This window comes from Thunnus albacares, chromosome 10 (genome assembly GCF_914725855.1).
Source record: "Thunnus albacares chromosome 10, fThuAlb1.1, whole genome shotgun sequence".
In the NCBI taxonomy this organism is placed as follows: domain Eukaryota; kingdom Metazoa; phylum Chordata; class Actinopteri; order Scombriformes; family Scombridae; genus Thunnus; species Thunnus albacares.
This window is the reverse complement of record NC_058115.1, coordinates 16,199,699-16,224,808: the sequence shown is the minus strand read 5'-3', so window position 1 is coordinate 16,224,808 and position 25,110 is coordinate 16,199,699. Positions and strand designations below refer to the sequence as shown.

At 38.5% G+C, this 25,110-nt stretch overlaps 1 protein-coding gene across 2 annotated transcripts; it reads left to right on the top strand.

Annotated features, from left to right (window-relative positions):
• The first annotated feature begins 15,576 nt into the window (after window positions 1–15,576).
• On the top strand, window positions 15,577–23,823 carry LOC122990257. Of its 2 annotated transcripts, XM_044363523.1 has the most exons (6): window positions 15,577–15,827; window positions 17,105–17,162; window positions 21,091–21,195; window positions 21,415–21,582; window positions 21,742–21,837; window positions 22,854–23,823. In XM_044363523.1, exons 3-6 carry the CDS (start codon window positions 21,094–21,096, stop codon window positions 23,160–23,162), a joined length of 675 nt encoding a protein of 224 aa, XP_044219458.1. In that variant the 5' UTR covers window positions 15,577–15,827; window positions 17,105–17,162; window positions 21,091–21,093; the 3' UTR covers window positions 23,163–23,823. The 2 variants fall into 2 exon arrangements, with proteins under 2 accessions (XP_044219458.1, XP_044219457.1); XM_044363522.1 differs by lacking the exon at window positions 15,577–15,827 and having other exon boundaries at window positions 15,889–17,162.
• The last annotated feature ends 1,287 nt before the right edge of the window (window positions 23,824–25,110 follow it).

Sequence of the window (25,110 nt, the reverse complement as noted above, 5' to 3'; positions counted from 1 at the left end):
ACTAGCTACTGTGGTAAAAGCATTATTAACATAATGAGTACAGTGCTAATGTGCGGTGCTGACATTGTTCTCTGATGCTTTGCTCTACTCTCGATTTGACTCCATTTGTAATGGGATTTGAGCTGGAAGAAGAGATGTGATCTGGGATTTTGACAGGGATCAGAGCTGCTTGAGATTAGAAAAGGTCAGACATTATCTGGGATCAAAGATAACATTTTATCCTTAAAGACATGCCTGTAGTCTGGTTCACACATCTGAATGCAAACACAGCGAATAAAGATAAACTAGGGAACACATCTGGGTCAGATTAAAATGGATGACTTTTTTCTCAATTTCTTCAGTAAACAGGACAAACAAAACTAGGATTCAAGCACCTTCAAATACTCTCAAAAGAATGTGAAGATTTTCTACCACTCACGTGTCTTATGTGTTTTCTTTTTATTATTAAATAATCTGCAATAATTAGACAAATTTCTCTGTGTGCTTCATGATTGCATAGTTTTTGTTTCAAACATTTACCAGTTTATGGTTTTTGTTTCTGCTGTCTGAAAGTCAGTTAGAATATATGTGAAATCAGCTGCCATCCATCATGTAGATACAGACCTAAATCATGCAAATTCAAATTTATGGAAAAACTGAAAATTGGAACAAAAAAATGTAAAAATCAGTATTTTGTGTACTTCTCAGTCATTCATAATTCAAGATTAGGCTTTACTGTTGTGTTCATAAATATTGTAGATGTGAACAGACCTATAAAATAATGACTTAATGGTGGTGTGAGCTTATATAATAAAAAATACCACACTATAAATCAATTCAGGAGTGATTTGATGATGTACCTGTGTTTTGTATTTTGGTGTTAATGCAACCCATTGGTTTGCATTTGGATCGCGGATTGTGTCTTAAATATTATCATTATTACCCAATATCATAATATTTCCTCCAGTTGGACATTGCAGATTTTGCTGGTTTAAATGCACCAGGTAAACAAGGGTGAGCGCAGTGATCCTTCACTATATTGGTCTATTATTAAAGGATAAGGTTGGCAATTTACTATATTTTTCTTATTGTCGACAGATGTGTGCAGTTTGTACTGAAGTTCTTTGAGAAATTAATAGTGTAGTACCAAGTCAAGAGGTTGTGATATGTTGCACAAGAAGCTAGCGAAGCTCTGTAAACAGAACCGCATTCCCGCACATGCTCAGTGGTGTCTGCCGTACCAGGAACCTCTCTCCTCAGATTTACAATCTTATCGCTGTCTTTACTCTTTGGAGCCGTTTCTTAACAAATTACTGTAATCACTCTCTTCGGAGGCCAAGGAACATATTACACAGAGCAGCGGTGTGACTCATTGATGTGATTTTAAGTTTTTGGACAACAACGGTCTACAACACAGAGAAATATACTACATCAGACTTTGAATACACGCACAATATTTGTATGTAGGATGAGTTCATTGTTGGTTTGCCTCTGCACATGAGATTTGTTGACAATAAGAAAAATATAGAAAATCGCCAACCAAATCGCAAATACTCTCTAGTGAGGCATTACTATAACTACAATTAACACATGCATATATCTTCCATTAAAAACAGCTTCTTCCAAAGTAAATGCAACAGAAATTACATGATGGAAACCATCCCACATCCCACTGGCTCAGAAGCAAAAAATTTACCAGTGACATTCAGGCTGCAGGCCAAATAGCTAATAGGCTCTAGCCTGCTTATCAGTATACAGCACTGTCTGCCAGCCCACACGCACGTACTCACACACCAACAGACCTCATCACCCTGAGTGTTTCTGCTTCCCTCCTTCTCTGACTCCCAAACCTCTGTGCCACCTCCCTCTCCTGTTACGAGTTAAGAGCTTTACAATTTAAGCCAGTTAAGTGCCATATTGTTGCTGGTAAGGAGGAAGCTGAGGGTCTGGGAGGAAGGATCTGCGCCATTTATTAAGAGAAGGACTCAGTCATGAATTTGTAAGTGCCGTGTGTGTATATTCTGACTGAGAACCTGAATGCTTTGCAAGCTTGAGTTTAAAAAAAATGAAATTACACAGCAATTCAAAACATCACCTGTGCATCTGTGCCTGCATGAATGCATACAGCACCCACCTGTACGCATGTGTGTGAGTCGGACTGTGCTTACTATTTGTGAAGAAGAGCACGGAAAAAAATGTTGTTTAAGTTTCTGTGTACATGAGTCTTTATCCCATGAAATTTACTTTCTGAAGACATACCCACTTATGTATATGCGGTTCATATATCGATATATATATATAATATATAATATTTAATGATGTCATCAGATGTCATATAGAGATGGGATTTTTACTAGCTAGTCATTTAAATATAAGCATCATCATAGTCAACTCCATAATCATTTCAACTTGGAAATGGCTTTTGACTTAGCTTTGTTGAAAAATAAATATCTCTCAAATGTTCTACTTGTGTGGTGGCTATAGACTTCATCCATACCTGACCTGCAGCAGTTGGCCTGCCATTACCTCTGTGAACACAATACCTTGCTGCAGGCAACTGTGTTGTTATCATTTTGCTACTTTAAATAAACAGGTAATCATCATTAATAAGGTTCTATCTCTCTCTTCCCCCCTCTTCTGCATGCATGATCTCTCTCTCTTGCTTAATCTCCACCTCCATTATTTCTTAGACACCTTGTGTAGCCCATTACATAAATGTTACATAAATTTAATTAATATGTCAGTGACATTTAGCAAAACTGCGATATTGCAAACATACAAAAACACTCTGACAACAATCCAACATAATACATAAACACACAATATATATGATAAAGGTTTTGTTATTTCTGTTAATAGGAGAGTACAGAGAATGTTATAAACCAAGGTTAGTGTTTCACCACAACCCTTTGACATGATGATGATTTTAACAGGTGAAAATGCAAAGTAAAAATCACAGTTTTAATTGAAAATCTGAAAATAAACACAGAATGATCACCAGTCAGCTCAAGCACACCTGGCACTACATCATTCTGTTTTCTGTATTTCAAATATTGGAGAGGCTCACCACTGTGACTGTTAAACCACAGAGTAGTAATTACCCAGTGATTATAGGTAATGCCATACCATAACATCATTTTTGGTTTGCTATTTTTTGGTTGGCAAATCAATTTAAAACATTTTAAGAGGTTAGACATGGCTGCATGTTCTTACTGCAGTGTGGAAAAGCTTAAACCGCCAACAAAATCAACATCTTTTCCCTGAATGTTGCTGCCCCCCTCAATGTGAGTGAGAGAAAATCTGTAATCAGCTACATGCAGTGGCCATGCGTCGGCCCTTCTTCTATATAGTTTTCAATCTTAAGGTAGGAGGTAAGAGATGAGAGAAAACTTACAAACAACAAGAAAGGAAAAGACACAATGAAGTGTACTCTAGGTGAGATAGATAGGGGACACCAGAAACAGGCTTTCTCTTTCTATGAAATGTAATTAATTGTATCCGCTGCAGTAATGATGCAGTGAGAATACACGTAGGACAGACCAAAAACATCCCTCTCTCTCCCTCTGTCCCTCTCACAATTTAATTACCATTCATCACAAACACACATGGCTGTTGATTGGCATTCTGTTTTAAACTTGAGATCAGCGCTGGGTTTGTTTGTCTCTGTGCGGAAGGACTCATTTCTAGCACTAATGACTTATCTGGCTCCTAATGGATGACAGAAATAATGAAGCTGTCACTGCCCATGCTCAAAGAAAGTCTTCGAACAGACATCAGAAGTAACTGTTTAGTATTTCCTTCATGCTTCTCTGTGCCACTCAGTAAATCCAGATATTCTTTGAACAGGTTGAGATTTATGAGCCTGGAGGGTCATTCTTGACCTTGTACCGCAACGGTCTACTTATGTCCTTTGTCAGAGCTTCTAACAGCATCTACTGGTCTCCATCAGCAAATGGAGCTGTGTTGAAACAACACAATTCCTGTGAGTTCAGTGATGGTTTTGCTACAGTAAGCTAGCCATTACAGTCACTTGACAAACTTGGTTTTACATTTATTTGTGAAACAGTCAGTAACATTTAGTAACAGCTGCTATAAAACACATGCTTGCAGTTTACCTGTTGCTAAATTTGTTTCCTTGTTAGCCATAAAGCTAGCTAATGTCATGGCTTGTCAGTAGAAGGAAGATAGCTAATGAGTTCTTCATGCATGGTTTCATACTAATTCTGTCCAACTAACCTAATGGTAAATATACTCGCATTTCAGTAAGTGTTAGAACATTTACAGTCGGTGCATTTAAAGCAAGTTTCTGCAGTGGTGTTTATTCTCAGTCACTGGATCAGTTTACTGTTTCAATCTGCTGACATACATAATGTTTGGAAAATGATTTCCTGTAGCTTGCATTGAATAGACAGACATAAAAAAGTACTGCTAAGTGGATAAACTGGCGAGTTTAATATATGAAAATTGATGACAGGCTATTATAACTATCAAAAATTAATTTACAACAATACCTATTATATAATTTGTTTTGCCTATAAAGGAGAATCCTTGCTTATTAGAAATTATAATTAACAACATCAATAATAATGATAATGTTTACTTACTACTGTTGCAGTTGCCATTAGTTATGTTTTTGACAATAAAACAAGTTAATTTGTCAACTGTATGATGTCCTGCTCAGTACAGATCTTGGTTAGAACTCTTCAATAACTTAATGTGAGGGATCCTTATCAATGGCATCAACATTAAAATTCCAGTACTGGAAGGGCTCTAATGTGGATGGCCTCCTTGATCCTTCTCCCCCATCCAAAGCTAAAAACGTTAAAGTCTCATGCTGTGACAAATTTTAGAAAGATTTAACATACCATTCATTTAGAAAATTGAAAGCCGTACAATCTAGGAGAATAGGGAACTTTGTCAAAATAACTGTCCTTGCACAGACAATAGTTTTAATATTAATCAGCCTACATGAAATATATCCAAGTGAACAAAGTACTATCTATGGTCATTTATTCTCCTTGCATTGTGAAACACACACACCAACACACACATATATGTGCATATTCTGTATTTTAGTACAGTAAAGATACAGCCCTGCCCATTTTGCAAACAAATCCATCTTGTGTGTGTCCTTGCCATAAAAATAAACCATTAATCAATGAACAACTCTGGCCCAACGCTGTCCATCAATCAAACCACTGGCCAGCTGTCCAATGGAAGGCAGAGTGACAGTGATGACCCCGCCCACCTGGTCGACTGGGTGACCTTGAAGTCGTCATGACACGGTGATGGATATCCTGTGTCACAGGAAGTGAAACATTTCCCCTCCAGACTGCAGGTGAGCTGACAGGATTATTGTTCTGATAAATACTACAGTGCTACAACATCTATAGAAACAGATGTGTATAACCTGAGAGCATATCGACATTGTGATTAAGTATTTCAAAGTCTTAACAGAAAATGAATGTTAAACACAGTGATGAGAGCTGTAAACTACCCACAAGACTTGCAAAATGACACTTCTCTGAGAGAAAAAAGTTCTGTCAGGTTTAAAGAACTTCTATTGATCAGCTCTTACTCATCTCAGTGGGATGTCAGAGGGTGTGTGACCAGCCACCCTCTGTACAAAAGAGAGAGCCAATCTGGGTACCCACACTGTAAAAGACACTCACAAATAACAGTTTGTGCACCAGAAACTATTTATTCTACCAGAAAGCCACGACTAACATTTAGTAGAGTGAGAAAGAAGCTGTGCTGCTTACTATTAGAAAATAGATAAAAATCACTACTTTCACAAATAGAGATGTAACGATACCGAAAATTCACGCTACAATAATAAAACGATAAAAATGTCCATGATGTGATATTATCACGATAGTTGAAAAAAAATCAAGAAAAATGATAACCTGATTTTTCCTTTTAACTTAAAGTGCTTCTGCTTTCCTTCTTTAATAAAATAAAATTTAAGTAGCCAGCCATGACCTAAGCATCTGCAAAAAAATTGGCATGAATTGTCTTTGGCAATGATTGAACTATGTACAAGTGCAAAACAAAAACAATGCAGCAGTCACCAGCAGTGCTTTTATAAAATAAAATAAAAATAATAAAATAAAAGATTATTGAAGCAGCTGGATCGTGTAAACAAAACAAGTCACAGTGACAGTGGAACATCAGTGTTTTTTAGTACCCCCTGTGCTACTACCTACCTACCTACCTGGTAGGCTAGGCAGCCATTTATTTTAAAGTGCCAAAAACATACAGTCAGACAGTAAATCACCGACTGGAACAGGAACATCAAGTGTTTAACTACTCTACCTATGGAAATTATGCATTTTCTTAGTGCAACTGCATCTCACAAATCAAATAACAAACAATAAAATAAAGTAATCAGACCCTGCAATGAAAGAAATCAACTTTCACTTTAGTTTGAGCATGTCCACATTTCCAGGTAGAAGCTGGGATCTTTGGGCATTTACAATGTCCCCTCGCTCCTACGGTACTGAGGTTGCTGAGACAGAGACATATGTTTTGGCCATGGATGACAGCAGTGTGTAAAACCATGCATTGTCTCTCCACCACTTTAGAGGACAGTAAGAGAGTAAAATAGAGGCCTCCTTGCTGTACAAGTCAATTTCAGCCTCAATCCCAATGTTAGGTGGTGCACTGTCCACTCCTTCAGTGACAGAATCCCCAAGGAGATCATTGAGCGCTGTCTTTTTGGAAGGAGGAGATTGTTCCTCCTCAGCTCTATGTGCTGTATGTAACAGGCCATCACCAGTGCATGTGTGGGGATGTCCAGCGCTATGGGGACAGTCTGGCCTCTCTCATTGCTATATCTATATTCCGTGCATTGTCTGTAACAACAGCAATGCTGTGATGATTATTATTATTCATCATGTCAATCTCCCACTCCAAAACAGCCGACTTTAATACCTCAGCTACATTGAGTCCAGCGTGTGATGTGAAAAGAGGCCACGTCTGTGTTTTGAGATGCACTCTGTTTCTTTGAGGCTCTGTGTCACTTTAGCTTTTGTCTCTTGATACAGCTGGCAGCACTGTGTTATTCTGAGGAATGGCCATGATGGAATGGTATACTTGGGCTCCACCATGTTTACTAACTTCCGAAATCAATTGTTGTCAAACACAGAAAGCGGAAAGAAAGTCTTTGGCTATGTATTCACCGATGCAATCTTGTTATTTCTTCAGCTCTCAGACTGTTATGGGGAAGTGGGGCTCCAAATGCTTCTTTCAGAGTCTTTTGGCCTGGCTGAAGCTTTTCCTTCACAGTAGTTGTGGTTATGATTAGAGCTTTTCTGGGTGGTGATGTGCCAAATGGCTTGTCATGTCTGATGTATGTCCCATAATGTAGCTAACTGTCGTCCGGCAGTATTTGCGAATTGTTTTTCAGTTTCCTTTTCACTGTTGTCATTTCTTGAAACAGGGAAACTGAATTGTTGCCACACATCAGCTCTAAAAGTCAATGGAGCATCCACAATCTCAAGTTAAAATTTTTCATTTCGTCATTTGTCACCACTTTCATCTACTTCATCCTCCATTTTCTCGTTGGGTCTGAGCCAGTCTCTGTGAAGAAACATTGCTTGGCTTGCACGCAAAGGATTATGGGAGTCTTCTTGACTGGTAGGACTGCACCCTCTGCTGCTGTTCAAACAAAATCTAACAATTTTCAACCAGGAGAGATAGTAAAACGTAGCTATACTAGTGAAATAAGCATGAAATATCATGGTAGAATTTGTTTCAGTCCCACAACGGCATTCAGATATTTTTTTTGTATCGCAATATTGCAAAATTCAATATGTTGTTACATCCCTATTCACAAATAACCAGAGCTACAAGCAAGCACATACACAAAGAAAACTAATCTACTGTCCCATTCGATGTTTTATCCTCTCTGAGTTGCTCTTCACAACACTAAGGGCTACAACCGTTTACCATTGATACACACACAACAAAACTGCAGGGTCAGGTACCAGCAGTCTCTACCCTTTTTTGGCCAGAAAAATGTTTTCCAGCCTCATCCATTATCTTCTATCTTCGAGTCACACACACACACACACACACACACACACACACACACGCACACACACCTCTTTTGTTTGGAAATTTTCTCTATGCTGATTTGTTAGATTAGTTCCTGTGAGTCTGAATCCATTAATCCCCTCATTCCTCTAATAATGATCTCTAAAGGTTAAACATTAAACATTAGAATGTTTATATAAAAACTGTCATTAAGATATGACTCATGGTCAGGTTTACTAGCAAGTGATTTAATTACATTCATCACATTTTTTGAGGTAATATCAAGTCAAGTTCTTGAAAAGGAAGATTGAATGGATGGGTGAACATGTAATAGCTCCAAGCAGGGCCACAGATTCAATGACCTTTCAACGGTGGCTTCACCTTGACACATTTCTATATGAGTGATATCAAACAGTTTATAGGACCAGGAGATCAAACACCATCTGTTTCAGGTCCAGATCAGTTATCAGCAACTCTCTCTCTCTCTCGCTCTCTCTCTCACACACACATACACACACACACACACACACACTGTAAAAAACATAGAGGGCTGGAAGGTCAGCCAGGAACATGACATCCAACCAGCTGTTATCACATCATAGAGTGCCATCTAACTCGGAGAGGGGCCATTAACTCTAATTAAAAAGGTTAGGGTGAGTGGTGAGAAAATTGGTGATTATTAATTTAAAAATCAACAGAACTCACTGAAAGTGGATGTGTTTTGTTAAGAGGCTTCTAACAGGTTAATAGTAAAAATGAAAGGTGTGCCATCTCATAAACTCACTATGAATTGTCATTAGACGTGTCAAGCTGAAGCAACAGACTAATTGCTGGCACACACCAACCATCAGTTTGTCAAACTGTCCTGTATGCAGACTAGAGAAGCGGAGCTGTCCATGGTACTGCAATATAATGTCTGCAGATCAGGGCTTGTAAACAACCAAGACATAGACTCTATACTACACTACATCATTTACACAATAGACAAAGGCAAGGTAAGGGTTTCCTTCTAAGCTTTTTGCTGCTGGTACTTTTTGCTACCAGATCGTAAACAATACTGTTTTTCAATACCATTACTATTTAATGTCTTGAGTTAACTGCTTTAAAACTAAATGTCCTTTAGTTAAATGTCCTTTCCTATAATCAGGGTCACCTTATATTCAGGCCAATACAGTATTTAGGAACCAATTATTTTACAACATCTGAGGTTTTTTCTGGAGGTTACCACAATGGTTTGAATGGCTTCGCTAATTTGTGCAGTACTCAGCAGCTCATGTTGGAAATACTAAAAATACGAAGAGGTTTAGCATCATTTAAACATTCTTTAAAGTCTCCTCTTGGGTTCCAGATATGTACACAGTAGAGCCTGACTGATATATTTGCTGGCCAATTTTATCTTATTGCAGATGAATTGGTATCAATGTTTATGACTGCTGATAAGAAACAAGAAATTTAAAGATCCCCTTCAGACATGTATTATGACATAAAAATGTTCTGCTTGGAACAATAATGTGAGCCTTATATGGTTTTCATACAAAAAAGTATATTTACCACATTAAAATCCTTAGAATTGCATCTACTTCTTCTCCCTCATTAATTCATCATTTAATATATTATTTCACAGTCACAGTTCAATCCAACACACCTGCAAAGCAGCCACCCAACACTGAAATCCTATAAAAGTCTACATGAGTCTCATGTTTTACCTGTAAGACTTGTGTTTCAAGACCTTTGTTTGTCATTTGTGTAATGACAACACCACTTCTCCAAGCACTCAAAGATATAAAAAGTGTGTGTCCTGGTCATAGTTCAGTTATATGACTAAGGCGCATCACGGAGCATCTCTCCTGATTGGCTGCAGACAGAGCTCTCAGCTGAGGAGTCAATCACACTGGATGACAGTAGAGGAGGTTTTACCAGCATCTGATTCAAAGATTTAAGCTGACTTCGCTAGCATGTAGCACCGGAGCAGAGAGCGTCAGAGCAGTTTGTAAAAGTTTATAGCCTGTCTTGCTGTTACTACCCTGTGTACATTTATGTGGCTAAAAAAAGCAGCGATTTGACTGACAAAATGCAAGTTGCCTCAGGGGGTTCTCAACTGATGATTCAAATCATCAATGTTTAGTACTAGCAGTAAGTACATTTTCTTTCAAAATCTTAAAGCTTAGGCACAGCACCTTTTCAGAATTACTGATCCCCTTAGCTAATGTCTGATCATCACATTGAAAACAGCTGGTTAGAACTGGTAATATTAGAGGGATTATTAGGCCAGTGGAAAAACACTACAATTAAGAGTGTTCACAGTGAGACAAGTAAATGACAGTGAAAGCTGATTCGGAAACTCCCCATGCTCCCTTCCCTCTCATTGTTTGTCTTGTTTCTGCAGCGGCATTTAATCTCACTACATTTATTCACTCATCATCTGTCCTCATTTAAGATGACATGTTTTTAAACAGTGTTTTCAATCTGTTGACATAAACAGTGGTTGGGAAATGTAGCTTGCATCGTATGGAAAGAAATTAAAGAGTAATGGTAAATAGACAAACTCGATAAATTGAATGCAAGAAAATGAAATGTTCATTGGTGACAGGCAATTGTATTTTGCCCAATACCAATTATATAATTTGCATTTGTCTATAGAGGAGATCCTTTGCTTATAAGCCAATTACAATAAACAACAACGACAATAACATTAATTCCAGTGAAGTTTGCTGTTGTATCGGCTTTAAAAATCCTAATCGGTCGGGCTCTAGTACACACACATAGACACACACACACACACACACACACACACACACACACACACACAAACAAAGGCACGGGCGCACATACGCAGATTAAATCAAGGCTCTAATCAAGGTCTGAGGCGAGGTAATTTTTCTAATTACATATACGTGACTCAACATTTTTCAACCCAGGAACCTCAGGGTGGCTAACCTGTGTGGAGATCGGTGGATTCTGTGTGTGTGTCTGTGTGTGTGTGCACATGCATGCGTGCGTGCGTATTAGTTTGCTGAAAATGGCAAGCTGTTAGTTATTATGGTAGTTATCACTAACATGATACCTCCTTGAAACACTAGTCCCCTGCCCCCCCGCCCCCATCTCTCCTTCCAAACACCTGAGAACTGCTGACAGAGTTGTGAAAGAAGCAGGCAAATAAAATACAGGAAAAACACCAAAAAAGGGGCATGTAACAAGAATAATGAGGTAGGGGAGATTGAGCAATGTTTCTGAAAACAGAAAAAGAGAAAACCAGATGGATAAAAGAGTAAGAGAGACAGAGTGAGAGAGAGAACAGGAGAGAAGGAGCAGGGCTATATAATATGGTAGAATTTCATCAGTGATTAGTGAAGCATGAAACTAGCATAGGAAGAGTCGTGAGATTGGGAAGACGAAGGAGGAGAGGAAAAAAGAGTGAAGGAGGAAAAAGATAATGACTTATACAGCAGAAGCTGAACCACTGCTGTCCTTACTAACAACTAAAGATCTGCACACCCAATGAGAGGAAGTGATTGTATTTTCTGCCTGGCTGATGAGACCCGGAAGGACGAGCTAGCTGGGTTCTAGAGGAACACCTCCTCCAGAGCCCTCTTTGTAACCTGATTTGTAAATGTCTCTCCTACAGACACTTAAAAGCAGGAGAGGATAGAACACTGCAACCTATTTGGTCCAAAACTGGTTTTCTAAGAAATGCACATTCAAAGACAGAGACTATATAGCAATCACACCCACAACATACAATATTGGACTATCTCCTTTCTGTTATGAGCCAAAATAGTCTTCTCTCACAGAGGAACAATTATAATTACACTGGACAAAAAAAGCACAGCTGACTGTAGTATCAGCTGCTGTGAGTGAGGATGTGCTACCTATTTTTAGTCATGCATAAATTGTGACAGATTGACCCAGCTCACTCTACTGATAACAGCACAGCAGGCCACCATGAAAGGCCTCCCCCCTGCTAAAAGCTGTACTTGATTAGAGTTTGTGAGGTCAGTACCCTGGGTATACTTTGGCTGGATAAGACAGCGCTTTCTTCTTCTTACAGTTTCTCCTCTTTTCCACAAACAGCAATGTATTGGTACCGTCCTACATTGTATTAGCACTGGACAATATTGGATAATGACCACAACAAAATGAATCTTCTTCTGATTACATAGTATTGACTTTATGTTTTCATATTACTGAACACTGAATCAGGTTTTGCTCGCTGTAGTCCTTCCTCCTGTACATCCTGACCATTAGATGATCCCCTCCAAAAGGGCTTACAATGTGTGACGGGAAACAAAATCCACAGTCCTCGTTTTGAGCAAAAATGTATTTAAAAGTTTATCTGAAGATAATATGAGGCTTCATCTGTCTGAGTTAGTCAAAACAAGATGATATCTAATGATAATTATAATATTTAATCTCCCTTTTTTGTGTTTTCCTGTTCAGCTGCATTGAAAGGATCCTAACAAAAAGAGGAACTTTGGCTCTAAAAATACAGTAACTTTGAAAGATATTGATTTGACTAATTTGAACGACTAAATCTTCATATTATCTTCAAATAAACTTTTAAATAAATTTTAGCATGGAAGGAAGGCTGTGGATTAGAAGACCATCACTTTAAAGTGCATTATGAAAGGATCTCTTTAATTGTTAGTATGAACAGGAGGAATTATTACAGCAAGAAAAACTTGTCAATGTTCATTTGGGCACCTGACTATTGTTTTAGGACAGACTTGAAAAAATATGAACCTACCCTTTAATGTGCACCTTGCATGTTTGTGCCAGTTTTCAACATACAAACAAGCACACAATGGAGGAAGAAACGGGTGGTTTATCAATGAGGATGCAGGGTTGTGGCAGAGAGAGATTGAGTTTACAGACTCAAGCTATGACTACTGTAACACTGGCATCACTTCACTAACTACTAGATACTCTAATCAGTCTCCTGTCTTAACAAAGAGCTTAAGACTTCTAATGTGCCCAATCACTTACAATGCTATTAGGCATTGAAAAAGCCAAAATTATATAATACAAGAACATCATCACATCTAAAACAGGTCTCTAAATGCTCCTAGTTTTATGGCGCTGTCACATTTGTGAAACCTCAACATGCACCAAAATCCTGCATGACGGTAAATATATTTTTCCTTATTTGAGGAGCTTTAACTGTTAGCATGACTGCTCTGCTGTTATCAAGGTGTGTTTGTGTGTGTGCTTTGAGCTGGGCAATGTGGCCAAAATATTTTACAAAATAAATTACCAGATTTTTTTGTATTGTGTGTATGGGTGGGTGAATGTGAGGCACTGCACTACTCACAGGCTGAAGGTGCTATTTAAAGGTGCAGTGTGTAGCACTTAGTGGCATCTAGCAGTGAAGCTGTAGATTGTAACCAGCTGAATATCCCTCCCTCACCCCCTCCCCTTCCAAACGTGTAGGAGAACCTACGGTGGCCGCGAAACTCGCAAAAAACGCAAAAGGCCCTCTCTAGAGCCAGTGTTTGGTTTGTCTGTTCCGGGCTACTGTAGAAACATGGTGGTGCAACATGGCAGGCTCCGTGGAAGAGTGGTAGTCCTCCCTGGAACTCTCTTTGTGCCAAGCCAAAGAGTAAGTCATTTCACTGAGAAAGGGAGGGACAAGTAACATGTAGAGACTTGCACCCTGAGATCAGTGATGCAACTGGCTGCCTTGCATTATCATCCAGGCAGAACACCTCTTCAACCCCTGTTCTTAGTAGGACACAGCCGTGGACAGCTGCAAAGGGGAGAGCTAGCAACAAACCTCCCCAACAACCGAGTGTGCAACTGGAGAACAGATTTACTCCACTGTTGCAGGACCCTGGATCTCCGCCTGATGATCTGGATAACCTCTCTTCCTCACAAAGCAGGGTAAAGACTGAGAGTAACTCAGAAAGTAAAAGACTACAGGGAAAGCTAACGACTGGACCTCAAACTCTAATTGTGGGTGACTATGCTGTAAAAGATGTAAGAAGCAGGTGCAGTAGAAGCAGTAAAAACACCAAAATACTCTGTTTTCCCAAGGATATAGTCTCATGGACATGACAGAAAGAATCCTGCATATCGTGGCTGCACATCCAACTGTGAAAACCATCATTGTGCACATAAGGACCAATGATGTTGTAAAACAACAGTCTGACATGCTGAAACAAGACTTTATTGATCTGTTGAACACAGTCAGCTCTTTGAATGCTGAGGTGTTTCATCAGTGACCTTCTACCACCAGTCAGAAGAGGAGTTGAGAGATTCAGCAGATTGTTGGCACTGAACACTTGGCTTTAAAATGCATGTACTATCCATTCAGTGCATATTATTTCAATTTCAACTTTTTCTGGGACCAGAAACTGATCTAAACTAAATCTGAACTAAATCTGAAACAGGAAGCACTCAACTGTTTCTGCAAATTTATCAAATTTAGCATCCATTCCTCGTCAACCATAGCCTGTCGCAAAAAAACTGGGCAGATAATGCTTTTAACACACTAAATCTAACTTAAAAATTAACTTAAAATGTCAGGTCTTTGGTAGGAAAACATTTTTAATCAATGATTTTACTGTCAAGAACAATCTTGATTTTATGTGTTTAACTGAAACTTGGTTAGACCAAGATAACACTGCAGCTGTTCTTTTTGAGTCACCCCACCCAACTTCAGTTTTATGAGCGAAGCTAGAGTTCATAAGGAAGGAGGTGGAGTCGCCATTTTGTTCAATGATTCCCTCTAATGCAAGCAGATATCTTGCTCAGCTGAATTCCTCTTCTTCAGCTATGACTTTGGATGACTTTGCTGACATGCTGACTATAATCTGTATCGACTTTGACTGAGTAGTTATTGTTGGTGATTTTAACATCCATGTTGACAACCCCCAGGACAAAGGGAAGAGAAATGCTTCACTGCTCAGAATAGGAGCAAAGAGTTCAAAGAGAGAGGGTTCATTATGACATCTGTAAAGACTAACAGAATAACAAACAATCCTGTGTCAGTAGCCTCTGAACTTCTATCCACCAGGGCCTGCAATGAATTTGCTTCCTTCTTCACTAACAAAATTCAGAATATTAGCCGAGCAGTCAGTGCCTCCATATCAGGTACAGAATATGTGTTGTCCCTGTTTCCACTTAAAATCAATTCAAATACCATGACACAATTTTATCTGATCAACCATAAAAACCTGGAGGACATTATACAACATGTGAAATCCTCCTGCTGCCTTGATATTTTGCCTACAGGCTTTTTCAAAAATGTTTCTAATTGCATGGCCTCAGATCTGCTACAAATTGTAAACATGTCTCTTCTCTCGGGTTTCTTCCAACAGGCTCTGAAAACTGCCGTCAACAAGCCAGTCACAGCACTGAGAATGATCTTGTTAAGGTCTTCAATGACATACCCTTAAACACAGACAGTGGCAGAATTTCAGTCTTAGTATTACTGGATCTCAGTGCTGCATTCAACACAGTTAACCACAATATATTAAACCGACTGGAAAACTGGGTGGGACTTTCAGGCATAGTTCTAAATTGGTTTGAATCCTACACTGTAAAACCGAACAGTATAAGCTTATTAAAAATGATGAGTTGTATTACCTCAAAAATTAAAAACAGCTATTACAAGGCAAAATGTTTGAGTTATTTCAACGAATTTTTAATTTTAAGTGTACAGTACTTAACCACTTTAATGATTTTGATATATTGTACTCAAATAATTTGATAGTAATCACTTAATCCGCGTGACGTCACGCACGTGCGTACGTGCCTCCTCGCCAAAGTGGAAATGTCCGCCATTACTGCTGCTACATCCCTGCAGTGCACAGGTAAGAAGTTTGCTTAAACGTTTTTTGCATGTGAGTTCTTTAGATATATTTAGAGCCTAAAGCGAAAGAAAGAGAGTAAACTTGCTGTGGGACTGCTTGTGACGATATTTTAAGCGAAACGTGCTGTGGCATGCAGCAAGTTTCTCGACCTGACCAGCTAATTGTTGCTAACTTTAACTGTTACCATGCTGGCTGCAATGAAAGCGGTCATATGGTTTTCCGTGGTTGCCTTAATATTTTATTCGTTAGTTTAGTTACGTGTTTTGTCGGGTTCAATTAACGTAACTAATATTTGGCGTGTCTTAGAGTTACTTCATGCATTTGAAAAAACTGTTAACCATATCTGCCTAATTAAAGAGTGAAAGGCAATTAAAACGTTGAAAACACTGAAAGTTAACGTTAATTATTAGAGTACACAACAATAATAGTTATTCTAATGTTTCCCGTTGAGGCGGACCGTTTGTGATGCATTAATTTATTTGTGCAGGCTTTTTAAGTTTTCTGGTTCTTTTCTCAACCAGAAATTGGCGGCATGCGACCCCATTTTAATCGGGCAAGTTTTGGCAAGTTTCGGTAAAGGCAATGGTTTGCATTCAGTTTTTGCCCCGATGTAATGCTGGAACGTTTTACTACACGTCATGTATTTTAGTAAGGAGAGATCATTAAAAAAAATTAGTCTTGTGATTTGTGTGTGAAATAACACTCTCATGGTCAAGGTCAGGGCACAGTGTCCAGGGTTTGTGCAGTAACCTGACCTCCAAAGATTAGCAGTGTTGACGAAAACATAATAAGTAAAAAGAAAAACACCCAACATCCTTATTTGCCTGCTAAACTTAAGAGCCAGTATAGACTTTTGTTTGTTATATTTATTTGGTGATAAAAGGTTTAAATATATTAAGTAGCCTGTTACATTTTTTGCTAAATTACACCCAGAAAAGCCTTTAGACGATCAAGGCATCAGCAAGACATAACATTACATTAGTAACCTGCTGAATGTATTTATTCTATGTTGCCCTCACCTTTTAGGATTTTGACATGGAAGACAACTTATTGTGCAAAGAAAGAGAAAATAAATAGCTTAATTTTTTGAGACCAAAAAGAACAAAGTGTTTTTCGGGTGTCCTTGGGTTTTGTATATTAAAGTCTGAAACACCATATTTCATGTAATTTCTGTAATGTAAGGCAACTGACAATTATTCAATGCTTCTCTATTACTTTGCTCTGGTTTTGTAAAAAGATTGCAGCCTATCTCACTTTTCAATCTCTTCTCTCTTCAGGTTGAAATTGAAGCAACAAAAGACTGGCTGAGATACAGATACCAGATTCTTCAATCTGGTATGTTTATAATGCTCTGCTCGTACCAGTTCTCACTCTAAATATTAGAGTTGTAAATAGAATTTTGGTTTCCAATGGCTTGGAGGTGCAAACTCTGTGCTACTCTCTTTGATAGAAAGGCACAGTTGCTTGAACATTATCGTTTACATCATAGCAATGTCTCCTCAGTCAATCAATTGCCTTGTCTCTATGACAACTGTGTCTGCACATTTCATTCAGTAAATGCATTGAAAATTCACCTAACCCGGTTACATACTCAGACGCTTGTGCAAAGTGACAATCAAGAAGGATATGTGTCATTTGTCTGTGCTGTGTGTAAATTTAAAGAACCTTTTAATGTCAAAACTCTTCTCAGTCATTTAAGGATGCATTTAAAACAACACGAGATGGTGGATTGTCCATTCAAAAATTGTCAGTACCGCACTAATGTGTATTCCTCCTTTAATGCCCACAAAAGTAGGAATCATCTAGGCTGTGAATTCTCAGATTTTAAGACAGAAATTGTCTTGACAGAAACTGACGGCCAACCCATTCAGAACCAAGTTGAATCTGATGAGGCTGGTCCGTCTCAGAATTTTCTTGAGCTGGAAGCTCCAGAGTGTAATCCTCCCGACTCTGGATATGACGCTGGTGAATTGCAAACTCAACTGAGAAAAAATTTGGCTTCTTTGTTCTTGAAAATGCACAGTGTTCTGCATGTGTCAGAGACAGCGATACAAGACATAGTGGAAAATCTGGCACAAATATTCACGTTGTCCAAACCCCTTGTGAGAGACTCTGTCATCAAGGTTTTAGGAGAGCATGATCAGTCTATCAATGAGGCCCTTCTTGAGGAATTGGTGGAAGCTGTCATGAAAAGTAATGTTTTTGTCAGTGCTACTGCTGAAGGTGCAGAGCTGTCCAGTGCTAAACGGAGGAAAACATTTGTAAGAAGTCACTACCCTCTGGTAATGCCAGTGCAATATGCTGTGGATTCCCTTGGACACACAGCAGTGTATGTTCCAATACTACAGATGCTTCAAACAATGTTTAAAAATACAGATCTTCTTGACAAGATTCAAGAAACTAAACCATCACCACCTGGAATGTACATGTCTCATGAAGATGGAATGTATTTCAAAGAAAATCAATTGTTGTCAGCGGCAGAAGACCTTAAGTTGTCTCTGATTTTATATGTGGATGACATTGAACTAGCTAATCCTTTAGGCACAGCTAGAAAGATCCACAAGCTTTGTCCGGTGTACTGGTTGCTAGCCAATGTGCCCAGTATATATAGGTCCAGCCTTCATATCATACAACTAGCTCTGTTGTGCAAAGTACCTGATCTGCAGAGTTGTGGTTATGAAAGTGTTCTTTCACCTTTGCTGAAAGACTTGCATACTCTTGAGCAGGATGGCATTTTTATCGAACCTGTCGGCCAATGCGTAAAGGGCACTGTCATGTGTGTTGCTGCTGATAATTTGGCTGCCCATGGTCTGGCAGGCTTTGTGCAGTGTTTCAGAGGACACTATGTCTGCAGATTTTGTTGCTGTACTACAGACCAAATACAGTCCACTGAAGTTTCTGAAGGAGAGTTTAGCATGAGAACAAGGGCCTCCCATGACGTACATGTGCAGAATGTTGTGCAAGGAGAAAATGCATCTCATTTTGGTGTAAAGGCTGAGTGCACTCTCAGTAAGACACTACAGCATTTTCATCCTATTTCTGGTTTCCCACCTGATATACTTCACGACCTTTTTGAAGGTATTGTGCCAGTTGAATTGGCCTTGTGCATTCGTGAAATGATTCGTCTTAAGTATTTCACTCTTGAATATCTTAACACAAAAATACGTTCATTTCCATATCAGCACTCTGATAGGCTTGATAAACCACAACCAATCCCAAAGAATTTTGCGGCCAAACTAAGCATTGGTGGAAATGGACATGAAAATTCCACTTTGCTGAGGTTATTGCCCCTTATGGTGGGAAGTAAAGTTCCTGAAGGAGATGAAACCTGGGCTATTTTGATGGACCTGAAAGAAATCGTGCAGCTAGTACTCTCCCCATCTTTCACAGAAGATTCCATCCAGTACATGCAGACTAAGATAAGTGATCACAGACAGGGTCTTCAAGCAGTGTTTCCAGATTTTAAGCTCCGACCCAAACATCATTACCTTGAGCACTACCCAGAACTAACAAGATGTTTTGGGCCTCTGGTTCACTTATGGACCATGAGGTTTGAGGGAAAACATCGCTTTTTCAAAAGGGTGATACATGACACACAGAATTTCAAGAATGTCTTGAAAACTCTTGCAACCAGGCATCAGCACATGATGGCGTATCACCTCAGTGCACCATTGTTTTTCAGACCCCACACACGAGCCTCAAGTGTCACCTCTGTCCAAATCGCCACACTGCCGCAAGTGGCCAAAGACTTCATAGAGACAAAGACAGAAAGCCAAAACATATATAGTACTTCAAAGGTCTCCATAAATGGCACAGATTTTGCAAATGGAATGTTTGTGTCTGCAGACCAGACTGGAGGACTTCCAAATTTCAGCAGAATTGAACGTGTTCTGCTTGTGGATAACTCTGTTTCCTTTCTTTGCAGGAACTACAAGTGCTGGTACAGTGAGCATTTCCGATCATTTGAGCTGACAACAACAGGCAACACCTCTGTGCTTCAGCTGTCAGAGTTAAATGACACTGTAAGTCTCATGGCGTATGATATTGATGGGCATTTGATGTTAACGCAGAAAAGATTTATTTTGATCAGAGACTTGCAGGATTAAAATGTATTTGGAAATGAGGATCTATAGACAGTGGAGAAAATAATCTGCCCTCTGCTGGAAATAATCAGTGCCAGTGACACTGCCCACCACAACAAGCCAATAAAGACTAACTGAACAGATTGTTTTGTTTATTGCAAACGGCAGGCGTTTGAAGTTAATGATACTCATCAAAAACTATATTTTTTTTCATTCTAAAATGAAAATTTGAAGTACATTTCTGGCATTTCTTTTGAACAACATCATGATTATATGTTATCAAACTGGATGGTTCCCTTCAATCGATTCTCTCCTTTTCTTCTTAATAATAGGAAATGGCAGCTCAAAACTTCCTACTTCATGTCCATACCTCCACAGACATTGTGAGGAAGATGACTCTATCGTCACGTCCAGAATCTGTGGATGAGTTAAAAACGATGATAGGAGAAAAGTTTAATCTTGACTTCAACTTCAGCCTATCATACCAAGATCCAGATTTTGATGGACAGTTATGTTCCCTTTTAGACATTGAGGAACTTCCACAGAAGGCTGTGCTGAAAGTGATCAGGTCTGAGAGTGATGCCAGTTCAGTAGCATCAGATGACACGATAATATTGCCTCATGCCATGACTCCAGACAGGGTCAACAGATGGCCTGATGTTTTTCCAGTGCCCATTTTTTCCTATGAGGTAGAATTCTTACTTAGTGATGGAAATGCTACATATGACAGAACAGGGAAAACTCTAAAGTTGTCCAGGGGACAAAAGCATGACATTCTTGAGACTCTTGCTGCCAAGATGCATAGCTTCAAAGCTTACCCCAATGATAAGGAGGTTTCAATGGTAGCAGAAGCACTTGTCATTAAGCATCCTTGTCTGAAAGAGCCAGGATCTCAGACGGGATGGTATGGTTGGAAAAATAGTTTAAAGTTTAAGATGGGGAACTTCCGCACTAAGTTGAGTCGTGCAGGATTTCATGAGGTAGCTATAAATTCTGGGAAAAGGAGCCGGAACAACCCAAACAAACCATCTCCTCACACCAACATCAAAAGACCGAAGAGGGCAGAAGTGAATTTCCTTCCCAATTTCCCAAGAGGTGAAAATGCTGCAAGCCTTGAACGACTGAGACTGCAAATTGTAGAAGTGAAGAAGAGTGACAAGAACCTTTCTCTGATTGGAAAGTTAATGCAGACTACCTTTGCCCTTCGGCGCAATGAGATCGTCAGTGATGATCCCCCTGTTGATGAGATCCTGGAACGCTGGCCTGCACTCAAAATGGAGTCACAAGTAAAGACATTTTTTGTACTACACCTATTTGAGCAGATCTATCACATATAATTCTTTTACATGACTTTGTCTGTGAGGACATGAATAGTTTTACTCAAATGTAGATTAACATACCCTACATGGGTTGGTAGTGTCATTTTTTTATTGCTGTTTTTTATTTTTCCTTTTCAGAAAGAACACACACTATACGCTGACTTAAGTCATTTTATGTTTTTGCAGATCTGTGCTGAGTTTCACAGAATCTCAAACATCAACCTAAAGAACTGCTTCTATGCTGAGTTGGATCGACATGCCCCACGTCTTCAGCGCTTGTTCAGGAGGAAAGCTGCACGGACAGGGAAAGCAGCTGAAGTCCTCAGTCGGATCTTCCAGATGTATGACCTCCAGGTAAGTTGTTTAAGCTTCTTGGTGCTTTATAATTATGTTACAGTAGATTTTGGTTTATCTTTGGTAGAATTTTGGTAGGGCTATTTGTTTTAATATAGTGTTGTGTGGCTATGCTGTTTACCAGCCATAGTAAGGCAAGAATATGTTCTTGCTCCCAAGGAACAAGTTGATGTTCATGTCAGACGTGCTGCTGTTCTCCGTGCTCTCCCTGCATATCTGCATGATGACGACTCTGGATTTCTCAAGCAATGGGATGTAAGTCAGTATATTTATTTTGATCAAAGAGTCAAATTTCTTTGTTACTCTAATCCAGTAAATCACTGATTATACAAGTTGAAAAATTTCAGAGTTTGAATATTACCATTAAAATTATAGTCATATGAATAGAATGGACACAAATCAGAAAACAGGCATGTGTTGAATATGCTTTTCAATCATGGGTGTCTTTGAAATTACGATGTTTCCATATGCAATAAATCCTGCTTTAATTAATGTTATGTTTTTCTTGGGGGTTAAGGTTACGATCACAGTACACATTCAAAGATTTGTAGACTGGAATGAGGTATAATAAATAACTGGACTGAACATGATTAATAAATGTCTATTCATTTTATTAATCAAAAATAATGCCTCTGCCACTGTGTGAATGAATGAAAATCCACATCTTGGAGAAAACAATTCTGAGTACATGCCATTCAAATTTACCATATTGTATGGATATTGATAATTTTGATAACTTAATAACTGGTTCTAGCCCAATTTCTGTTTGCCTGAATCATTCATACTCTCCAAAATATACAATTTCATGATCTATTCCAAGCTTCAGTTTGCTTCAGTATGCTTAAATATTAAGCGGCCATTTCTCACTGTTGTCACTTGGACTGCAAACTCCAGTGTAAATTAGTCAAATCTATAGTTACATGAAAATAAACAGTACCATGGAAATTCCATAGTGCTACCTTTTTTTTGTAATGCTGAAATCCTGCCCTTGAAGCAATGGTAATATTACCAAGTTTCAGGTTTATCTTAATAAATGCCATAGTTGCTATGCCATGTGTCAACAAAATGTACACTCGCCCCTAAAAGATTAATTGCTTATTTTTTATTTTATGTTACATATGGTGAATCAAATCACATTCATAGATTGTAATTTTTTTTTTTTACTGCTATTTGTCTTCTGATAAGCCACTGATATATTTTTCAGCAATCACCCTTTAGAAATAGCTGAGGGAGTCTAGGGCCTAAGGTAACCCTTCTGTTGTTGTCTGCAGGTGGCGCAGTCTGAACCAGACATTGGTGACTTACCGGTTGGGCTCTTGATCAGTGCCACTTCAGATGCCATGTACCTCTGCCCAGAGAAGGTTGCGGTCGTGCTCGAGGGTAAAACAGTCATTGATTTTCCCACATTCGCTGACGCATTTGTAGTGCTTTTCGCACTGATTTATGCACTGCATCTGAATTACCCAAAAGACATGGCAAATACTTTTGACTTCACTCAGAAAGTCTTGATGGGTCTGGAGGATGGAAACATGAGACCCAGGGTCTTGAGCCTCAAAAATGAACTTTTGGCAGTGGAGTAGTTTGTTCCTGTTTTAAAACATCTTAGAGATGTGTTTTTCAAAGATTTTTATTGTTCAATTTTGAATGTGTTAATGTTCAAGAAAACTCATTCTGTACTGGTAAGATCCCATACCATGCGGTTGTCCACTATGTGGTTCTTTTGTCAGGCCATTTTGTTAGGCCCTTGCACTATTGTTCAATGTTACTGTTCCTGTTTTTGCACTGAATGGAAGCGTATAGGGCAAGATATTGATGTATAACGTGAAAGTTGTCAACCAGCAGAGATATTGCCTTAATATTCATTGTCATGTAACTCTTTTTAATATGCGGCCATTATAAGCAAACTGAAAAATTGGTGAACAGAACGGTTTATGGCAATATTTGGATAATTTTGGTATCAATTGCCTTTCCTTGTCAGGAAACGTACAAAAATGTTTTTAACTTGCCACGATTGTATATTAATATCATGATTAAAAATTGGCATGTACCATTATAGGAGTATATACATATTGTCCACTTCTATAGTTTGGGGAAAAAAGTAATTTCCCAAAGGCCCCTGCACTGTTTTTGAAGGTGTTATCATGCTAATTTCAGTGTAAAATGTTTTTGGTTACTAAATAAAATAGTAACTTGCATTTGAATCATCTGTGTTAATGTGTTTTTAATGTTTACTCAAAATATGTTTGTATTTTTTAGTCAATGCTACTTAATAAAATTGATGTAATCAGTTTCAAAAAAAAAATTAAGTTGCTTCAAATGGAATTTTGAGTTAAAATTTCAAGTGAAATATTTAAGTATAGGGAGGATTGTACAACTTTGTTGAACTTAAACAAGTTAAGTTCACATAAAGTGAAAATAGCTTTACCAAGAAATTAAACATTTTCTGGTTAAGTAACAAAAATTTTACGGTTAGCTATACTCGATTTTTATTAGTAGTCTGAGAACAAAATACTGAGTAATAATGATGTAAGTAAGAAAGTTTATGTAACTTAAAATATTGAGTATGTGTCACTAGAAATTACTTAGTAAAAACTACTTGAACAAGTATGTTTCTTTAACTTAGAAAATGGAATAATTATCACTTAAAATTTTCGATGTAATCTGTTTCAACAATTATTTTAAGTTATATTAACTTATCGGGTTTTACAGTGTACTTAAAGGACAAACTACTTTGTGTCTATAGGTAATTACACTTCTGAGCGGACATAAATGATCCATGGAGTTCCCCAAGCTCCCATTCTGGGGCCTCTTCTGTTCAACATCTACATGCTTCCACTTGCTCAGATTATGGAAAACAACATAATATGTTACCATAAATATGTAGACGACACACAAATTTACATAACTATATCACCAGGGGACTATGGTCCACTACAAGCACTGAGTAAGGGCATTGAACAAATCAATGATTGGATGTGCTAGAATTTTCTTCAATAAAACAAAGACAAAACTGAAGTAATTGTTTTTGGAGCCAAGGAAGAATGATTAAAAGTCAGTGCTCTGCTTCAATCGATAATGCTAAAAACCACAAACCAAGCCAGAAATCTTGGTGTAGTCATGGCATCAGACCTGAATTTCAACAGCCATGTTTCAGAACAGCTGATTCAGAACACTGCTGCTCAAGTCCTCAATAAGACCAAGAAAGTGGATCACACCACTCCAGTTCTCAGATCTTTACACTGGCTTCCTGTCTGTCAAAGAATTGATTTTAAAATACTGCTGTTGGTTTATAAAGCACTGAATGGCTTAAGGCCTTAATCTATTTCTGATCTGATGCTACGTTATGAGCCATCCAGACCTCTCGGGTCATCTGGGGCAGGTCTGCTTTCTGTTCCCAGAGTCAAAACTAAACATGGAGAAGCAGCATTCAGTTTTTATGCTCCACATATCTGGAACAAACTCTAAGAAAACTGCAGGTCTGCTGCAACTCTCAGTACTTTTAATTCAAGGCTGAAGACTTCTCTATTT